The sequence below is a fragment of the Camarhynchus parvulus genome, chromosome 24, assembly GCF_901933205.1.
Source record: "Camarhynchus parvulus chromosome 24, STF_HiC, whole genome shotgun sequence".
Lineage (NCBI taxonomy): Eukaryota > Metazoa > Chordata > Aves > Passeriformes > Thraupidae > Camarhynchus > Camarhynchus parvulus.
Window position 1 is genome coordinate 383870 of NC_044594.1, and position 8740 is coordinate 392609.

The 8740-nt window shown below is 55.7% G+C and overlaps 2 protein-coding genes across 2 annotated transcripts; both read left to right on the forward strand.

The window, feature by feature from the left end:
* The first annotated feature begins 227 nt into the window (after positions 1-227).
* Positions 228-2966, forward strand: RBM7 (RNA binding motif protein 7). Its single transcript, XM_030964940.1, has 5 exons — positions 228-394; positions 580-742; positions 1235-1337; positions 1517-1583; positions 1912-2966. The coding sequence occupies exons 1-5, from the start codon at positions 299-301 to the stop codon at positions 2299-2301; spliced, it is 819 nt and encodes a 272-aa protein (XP_030820800.1). The 5' UTR covers positions 228-298; the 3' UTR covers positions 2302-2966.
* A 198-nt stretch (positions 2967-3164) lies between these two features.
* On the forward strand, positions 3165-8091 carry REXO2 (RNA exonuclease 2). Its single transcript, XM_030964898.1, has 7 exons — positions 3165-3296; positions 3400-3483; positions 3737-3814; positions 5741-5852; positions 6373-6481; positions 6703-6756; positions 7670-8091. Exons 1-7 carry the CDS (start codon positions 3165-3167, stop codon positions 7797-7799), a joined length of 699 nt encoding a protein of 232 aa, XP_030820758.1. The 3' UTR covers positions 7800-8091.
* The last annotated feature ends 649 nt before the right edge of the window (positions 8092-8740 follow it).

Below are 8740 nucleotides of genomic sequence, written 5' to 3' on the forward strand. Positions count from 1 at the left end.
CCCGTTTCCCCGTTCCCATTCCCGTTCCCATTGCCCTGGCCCCGTTCCCGTTCCCGTTTCCCCGTTCCCATTGCCATTGCCCCGTTCCCATTGCCCCGTTCCCGTTGCCCCGTTCCCATTGCCCCGTTCCCATTGCCCCGTTCCCGTTTCCCCGTTCCCTGTCCCGTTCCCCGCCCCGTCCCCATGGCCCCGCCCCGTCCGGAAGGGGCGGCCCCCGCACGCACGTGACGGTGACGTCACGCGCGGGGCGGGGGGGAGCAGCGGCTGGGGGAGCGCGCGCTCAGATCCCGGCGCGGCCATGGGGGCAGCGGCAGCCGAGGCGAACCGGACGCTCTTCGTGGGGAACCTGGACCCCAAGGTCACCGAGGAGCTCATCTTCGAGCTCTTCCACCAGGTACCGCTCGGCGCCCGCGCTGCGTGTACCGGGGGAGGGCGCGGCGGCGGCGACGGGGGGGCCGCGGCCTCCATGGCCGGCGGGGCTACGGCGGCCGCCGCGGGACAGGGTTCGGCGGGGCGCTCATGCGCGGCGGCGGCCGCTGCCTCCCGGTGTTTGCTTAACGCCTTCGTCCCCGGTGCCAGGCGGGGCCCGTGATCACCGTGAAGATCCCGAAGGACCGGGATGGACGGCCCAAGCAGTTCGCCTTCGTCAATTTCAAGCACGAGGAGTCGGTGCCGTACGGGCTGCGGCTGCTCAACGGGATCAAGCTGTACGGGCGGCCCATGCGCATCCAGTTCCGATCAGGTACCGGGGGCACCTTCACCACCTTTGTAGGGGGACGTGAACTGCTGTCAGCTGCCCTAGCCTGCAGCAGAGTCACAGCTATTCGGGTAAATTGCAGGAGCCTGTCACCAAGGGGTCCCTCATCTCCAGCTCTGCTCCCCTCACCTCCTCCTGTCCCTCATGGCCGGTGTAACCCCTTGGCCGAGCCTTCTCTGTGGGTTTTTATTGGTAATTCCTGCAGCACTTCCAAGAATTGTTCTAAATTATCACACGAGGAGCAAAAATCGCATCTGATCGTGGTAAATGAGGCACATTGTTTACAGTATCTCTGCCCTTTCTGGTGGGAATTAAGATTGCAGTACTTTGTTTTGGTAACTGGACCACGTGCTTTTGCAGATCACTTACGAAACTTGAGAGCCAATTCAAAATGTGTTGATTTTCTGCAAGTTCACTTCACACCTCATTACCTTAACTGGTGTTTGTGGGTCTCCTGAATTATTTGTCTCTCTCCAGGGAGCAGTCATGCAGCCCAGGATATCAGTCCATCCTGTTCCCAGCTCGGAGCTCCTGGTACCAACCCTCCTGGGATGCCTCATCCAGCATCCAACTGCAGCAGGTACGAGTGTGGCCAGCACAGGAGTGCGGAATGGAGGCAGACGTTGCATGGTTCACCGTGTTCGTGGCTACTTCCCAAAGTGCAGTTTGGTGTTTCCCTCCCGTGGAGGGAGCACCAGTGAGATGCAGATGCCCCGTTGTGTGTTTGAGGCTGACACTGCTGCTGTGTTTTCCCTGCAGGTATGAGAGGGTTCCGGATGGCATGGGCGCGCCGGGGTTCCCGTCGAGCCTGCAGAGACAAGCGGTGGTACGTGCACACTCAGGGGCACAGCTGCTGGGAATGCACTGCTGGAGGGCTGAAATGGCACTTCCAGATGATGTGAAGCTGCTGGTACAGAGGGAGCCAGCTGGGAGGGCTCTGGGCGATGTAAGGTTCTGGTGTGAGCAGTGTGGGTTGGAGGCTCTGGGTCATGGAAGGTTCTGGTGTGAGCAGTGTGGGTTGGAGGAGGCTCTGGGCCATGTAAAGGTTCTACTATGAGCAGTGTGGGTTGGAGGCCAGCCCGGGGTTTGGTTCAGGCACTCCCCCAGGCAGCGAGCGTGCCGGACTGAGCCCTCTGTCCCTCTTTGCCCTCCAGATGAACAGCACGGCCCGGCAGCAGCCCCAGTTCGGGGGCAAGTACGGGGAGCAGCCCGGCTTTGGCCCTCCCGGCTACCCGCACTCCTTCCACGGCCTGCCGGGCTCCCCGGGGCCGCGGCGCCTGGAGGGGCCGCGCAAGGCCCGGCTGGGCGCCCACCCCTACGGCCCCGACGGGCGCCACTTCGGCCGCGAGCGCTTCGGGGACGGCGGCCCCGAGTACGGCCGCGGCAAGCGCGACGAGTACGGCTTCGAGGAGAGGGGCCACGAGGGCGAGCACCACTACCGGGGCCGCGAGGAGCACTACGAGGAGCGGCACCGCGACGGCTGGAGCTATGAGCACCGCAGGGACAGCTACAGAGAAGCCAAGTGGCACTCGGCGCGCCACTGAGGGACTCGAGGGCAAAGCAAACGTGACCTGTTTCTCACTGAGAACATGTATAAAACCCCCCACCCCCAAAAAACCCCCAGTGAAGTCACCTTTTAGTGTTTGTAAAAATACCAGCAGTGCAGTCCTGCCAACCTCCGGTCTCAGTATTAAATGTGTTAACGCACACTTCAGGGCTTTTCACGGGGTAAGGAAGCCATGGAGAAACCACCACACTGTCCTTGTGCCACAGATAAGTGCTGTTAGTATTTTTCTAGGAGAAAGGAACATCTGTGTCAGTTGGAAGGGTCTGGCATTTTAAGCAGAGTTGAGGTGGGACAGATGCTGCCTGACATCTGTAACGTTCCTCATGTTGTTTTTTATACGGTCACAGAATCACATGTTGCTCTGGGTTGGTAGGTACATTAAAGATCACCTCACTCCAACGCCCTGCCAGAGGCAGGGACACCTTCCACCAGCCAGGCTGCTCAGAGCCCCATCCAGCCTGACCTTGAACGCTTCCAGTGATGGAGCATCCACAATTTCCATGCGTAACTTGTTACAGTGCCTAAGCACCCTCACAGTAAAAAATCTTTTCCTAATATGTAATCGGCACCTACTCTCTTTCAATATGAACCCATTCCCTGTTGTCCATTTAAAACATTTCAGTATTGTTTTGAAGAACATTAAAAGTCTCCCTAGGGAAAGCCCCTGGGTGAACCTCCGCCTTTGAGGCCAGGGCAGCGGAGCTGCTCCGTGGCACCGGTAACGGGCGGAGCGCCCCCGGACACCGTGGACTACATCTCCCAGCAGCCCTTGCGGCGCATCCACCCCTATGGAGCGTAGGCGGCGGCGCGGGGGTCGCCGGGAGCTGTAGTGCGGCGGCGATGCTGGGCGGCGGCCGCGCCGGCCTGGGCCGCCTGCGGATCTGCGCCGGGCGGTTGTGGCGGGGCCGGCGGAGGGCGGCGGCCATGGCCGGCGGCGACATGGGGCAGCGCATGGTCTGGGTGGACCTGGAGGTGCGGGGCCGCGGCGCGGGGCGGCGGGGGGCGTGGGGAAGCAGCGGACGGGACGGGGGGCGCGGGCCCCGGGCGCGCTGACGCTGCCGCTCGCCCCTGGCAGATGACGGGCCTGGACGTGGAGAAGGACCAGATCCTGGAGATGGCGTGTCTGATCACCGACTGCGACCTCAACGTGCTGGCCGAGGTGAGCCGCGCGGGGCCGGCGGGCAAGCCCGGGGATGCTGGAGCAAAGTAACGCCGGCGCTCCCGGCTCCGGCCGCGCTGGGATCGCCGCTCGCACCGGGAGCGTGGGAGCGGCAGCGGAGCGCGGGGCTGCGTCACGGTGCACGGCGTGCCTGCAGGCTGGCACTGCCCGCCTCCGCCTGTGCTCGGCACCCAACTTCACAGGCTCCTGAACTTCTCCTGCCGTTACCTCTGTGCTTCCCTGTCCCCGACAGGGCCCGAACCTGATTATCAACCAGCCCGACGAGCTGCTGGAGAGCATGTCCGAGTGGTGCAAGGAGCATCACGGGAAGGTAAAAACCCTGCTGCGCCTTGGCCGCGATGGCAGTGACGAGTAATTCTGAGAGATGAGCTGCAGGACGAGTAATTCTGAGCGATTAATACTGAGTGATCAGCTGCAGTACAGTCGCCTGAGCAGGGACATTTCCTGTGCTGAGCAGTTCGCAGCCACACAGAGGGGTTCAAAGACAGGAGACAGTATCTGTCTTATTTTGTATTGAGGAGCCTGTGTGGAACGTTTTGCCCAAGGTCTCGTGAGTCATCTGTGGCACCGTTTAGACTGCACTCGGGGATCCTTAGCCTTCAGCTTCCAGCTTGCCTGAAGCAGCCTGTGCTTTGCAGCCTGGTTTGTGATAAGTTGGAAGAGTGCTGGAAGCTGTTCCCTGGTCTGGAGTGGGAAGCATCAGCACAGCACAGCAGCAGTGAGGCTCCCCTGGGAGGGCTGGAGCAGGCAGGGGGGCCAGAACGGGATCTGTCACTCAGGGATGTGCCACTGGCTCACGTCTCCCAAGGCAGGGGCTCAGCCTCCTTACTCCCAGTGGGAGAATTGGGGTTTGGTTCCTTGGTCCTCTCACAGAGCTGCTGGCCACCTCCTGCCTCTGTGGGAGCCCTGGTGCAGGCTGGGTTGGGTTCAAATTCTGACAGCTCCTCCTGCTGAAGTCTTGCATAAAATAATTCAAAATAGTCCCAGTGGGGAGGTGAAGCTTGAATGCCTTAATAAGAACAGGTGCAGGATTGGTGCAGAACAGTCCAGAGCCAGTCAAATGCAGATTTCTTGCTGTGGACTCCGGTGCATGTTTACAGGACTCCAGGCCTGTAAACACTGGGCTTTTGCCTGTCCCCTCAGCCCTGTAGGCTTTGTGGATTTTTTCACTGAAAGCTTCACTTTTGCAGCAAGAGATTATTTTTAGTTCTTTGGGCCACCAAAGAAAGGTTCCTCTTTGCCAGCAGCAAGAGAGCAAATGGATTTTCCAGTCCCTGATGATGAATTGAAATTCAAGTTAGTTTTCAATTAAGGGCTGAAGTTTTAAGACATCCATAACCCCCCTCTCCTCCCCCTTTGGCATCTTGCTCTCCCTGGGAAGAATTAGCAAGAGTTTGAGAAATGAATATTAATTTACTGTGATGGGTGCTTCTCCCTGCCCCAGTCGAGGATTCCGCCTCAGCCTCAGCTCAGGAGTGAATTGGAGATGGAAGCATGCAGCCTTGCTGCTCCTGAGGAGCTACTTATTTTTAATTGACTAAGAGAAGAGAAGCAATTAGAATATAGATGAAAATGCTGCCACATAATGAATTTTTTAACCACCACTTGGATCTGTCAAGTAGATTTTTGCTGCACAGTCGTGGAAATATATAGCGTAGCCAGATGGAAATAAATCACTGAGAACACTTGGAGAGGATTTGACATTTAGCTATTGAAAAAAAAAAACCAGGGAGGAACTTTCCTGATTTATAGGAATCTTGATGAACCCTGAAGGCAGGATCCTGTTTATTTGTGTTCACTGGTAGCTGCTGCTCCCTGCTGGGGAGGTGAGTGCCTCTCCTGGAACAGGGATGTGAAGGGATGTAGCGCTCTCCTGCCTCAAGGATGTGCAGGTGGATAAACAACGCTTCACATCTTGGTAACTGGAAAGAACTCTGAGTAAAGGAATCAAATAAAAGGGAAGGAAAAAGTCCCAAACCACACAGGAAGGTCAGTGCTGTCAGGACTATTTACCTGCCTTGGTTTTCCTTCCCAAGCAGGAGGTCCCTGGGGGGAGTAGAGGCTGGGGGTGCCCCAGAGAACTGAGATCCAGAGTTCAGGAGGCACCTGGGGAGCAAGCAGCACTCCAAGGGTTGACCTTTCACTGCAGAGTTAAACATTTACTTGAGAACTGGAGCATTCCTGGCAGTGTCTGTGACAGGGTGTTTCTGATTTATGACTGGGCTCTTTTTTGCAGTCTGGCCTTACTAAGGCTGTGAAGGAGAGTAAAATCTCGCTGCAGCAGGCAGAGTACGAGTTCCTGTCCTTCGTGCGGCAGCAGACACCCCCAGGGCTCTGTCCTCTCGCAGGTGAGGCTCCTTCTTTCTGCACTGCAGCACATCATCCATCCTGCACTCCCAGCACGTGGGGCAGGGGTGGGTTCCTGTTCTGTGCTGTGTCTCTTCCTCCCTGGCTATCCAGCCAAAGGCTGAATAAGGATCTTCCAGGTGTCCTGTTACCCAGAACTGCTTTCAGAATTTTGTACATGATCTTGGGACAGGTGCTGAGTGGGATTAATACCAATGGCCACTTTCACTTGGCAAAAAACCCGATAATGGCATAATTCTTCGATATTTATCTGCGTGACACAAATTGTGGGAGTAGTAACTGAGGAATTACTAGAGGTATTAGTATTAAACCCCGTGTGATCCTGCAATGAAAATCTGACAAACCTTTACAATCATATTTGCTAGAAAATGGGATAAATGAGCTGCTTGTGAATGGCTTTTCTTCCCCTGTGATCTCTCCCAGCTCGCTCCGCCTGCTGCTCGTTTCCATGTTGCTCTGTTTTCTTCTGTTTGAAGAAACATCTTGTTTGTGTCTTTGTAGGTAACTCTGTTCATGCAGATAAGAAATTCCTTGACAAATACATGCCACAGTTCATGAGGCACCTTCATTACAGGATCATTGATGTGAGCACTGTCAAGGAACTTTGCAGGTAAATGTTGCCCCAGTTAAGTGGTTTGAGAGATACCCCTGGGATGCCCATTTGTGGTGCTGGGGCTCTGCAGATCAAGCAGGGGGACTCACAGGGCTGTGGCTTCTCTGGGTGTCAGTGAAACCAAGGTTCCTTCACCAAGTGTAACAAACCCACAGCAGCCACCAGACATGCCTTTGAATCCCAGTTTTCTTTCTAAGTGGCAGTTTTTCTGCTCCCAGGCGCTGGTATCCAGAGGAATACGAGTTTGCACCAAAGAAGGCTGCTTCTCACAGGTGAGCTTTGTGCCTCTGTGTCTGACAGAGCAGGGCTTGTCCTGCAGAGAACTCTGCTCTTCCTGAGCAGGATGTGGGGCTCCCTGTGAATTCCAGCATCCTGTGGCTGATGCAGGTGGAGATGGCTTCTGCACCCTGTCAGATGTTTGAATTCTTCTGTCCAAAGCCTAGATAGTGTAGGGAAGGGGATTATTAAAATCCAGAGAACCAGAAGTTTCCTCAGCCCCTCTGATTCACTCTGCTCTTCAAAGTGCATGTTTGTTGACCATGCAAGCAGGCACTTAGTGGGGGTTATCTGCCCTTTTTTTGGGCAGAGGAGGTCACAGAAACACAAAAATTTGAGAACTGTGAATGGGGGGGGGTGAGAGTCCTGCTCTTGCCTATTTCCTGAGCTTGGAATGTGCCCTAGAGGCAGCGGGAAGGAGCCGGGGAACCTCTGTGGCTCCGCTCTGATGTGCCCATGCTGGGCAGCAGGGAGGCTCTGGTACACACAGAGGAGGAGGAGGGCTGGCTGTCGCAGAGCTCCTGGCTGGAGTCGTGGTTGATGTGCTGCTTCAGGGAGCTGAGCCCTGCGCGTGCCCCGGCTGGAGCTGGGCAGCTCTCTGGAGCCCTGTCTCTTCCCTCGGCTGGAATTGTTTCTGACAGCCAGTGCTGCAGACCCTGTTGGTTTCCAGCAGCTGTGGCCCAGGCTGACATAAACTAATAAGCTGTGAGTTACTCCCTGCCACGTTGGCACCACTGGACTTTTATTGCTTCCCTGAGACAATGAGTGTTATTTTCATGTCTGACAGATGCACCTTCCCTGTGCATCAGTTTGGTTTCCTGCAGCCTGGAAGTTTTCAGCAGCATTAGGATGTGGGCATAGCTGGAGATGTACCCAGGCTCTTTGAAACCCTCCTTAATTGTCTTTCAGAGCACTTGATGACATCAGGGAAAGCATCAAAGAACTCCAGTTCTACAGAGACCACATCTTCAAGAGGAAAACGGATGAGAAGAAAAGGAAACTGATTGAGAACGGGGAAAGTGACAAAGCTGCCAGCTGATTTCCCCTCCTGCCACACCAGCCCCTAGCACACACTAGATGCGTCTCCTGGTTTTTTTTTGTTTGCCAGTCCCTTGGGAAGCTGCCCCCTGGGTTACCTTGTTTCTTACCAGCTGTTCAATGCAGACAGAAGCCTGAGTTGCTGCTGCTTTTCAGTTTGAGCGGGGAATGGGCAGGCTGGGCCTCGGCAGCGCCCGGGCTCGGATGTTCTAGGTAAAACACGCTGTTTGATACTCCTTGCACCTGCTTTTAGGTGCAGTCTTTCACGACACAATAAAACAGGTCAGTTGAAAGATGGTGGTTTTGGACAGCCTTTCTTTGGTGCTCCCCACGCTGCCAGGTGAGCTGCTGCTCCCCTGGGCTGTCCTGGAGCGGGAGCTGCCAGCCCATAAACCGCAGGGTGTAATGGAGCGCGGGGTGTGCAGCTCCCAGGCATGTTTTTATTATGGGCATTAATAATAACGGCCATCCAGGGCTTCTCAATCCTGCTGATTGTTGGAACACCTGCTCTGCCAGCCCTGGGAATGATTGTTATTGCAGAGAGGTCGTTAAAATGGTTAATGGGGCAAATAAATGAGTCTGAAATGTCTCTCTCCTCTGTCACCAACTCCCAGGTAAGTTGGCAATTCCAGAGAGGTTTGTTTTCTGCGTGGGCAGGCTTGGAGCAGGGCAGAGCTGAGGGACATCTCTGCACAGGGTTATCCACCACAGGCAGCACCTGCAGAGATGCCTGGGTGCATCCCTGTGGAGCTGCTGGGGCCCTGGGATGTGTTGGAGCTGAGGACACGCAGTTCACCCTTGTCCCAGCGGCTGCCCAGACCCACATCATGGCCACGTGCCACCAGAATTCACTTTGTCTTTCATTTCCATGTTGTTAGTTTTCCTCCCTTCCTTTGACTTCTTTCTGACCTACTTCTGCTTTTCATATTTTATTCCTTGTTA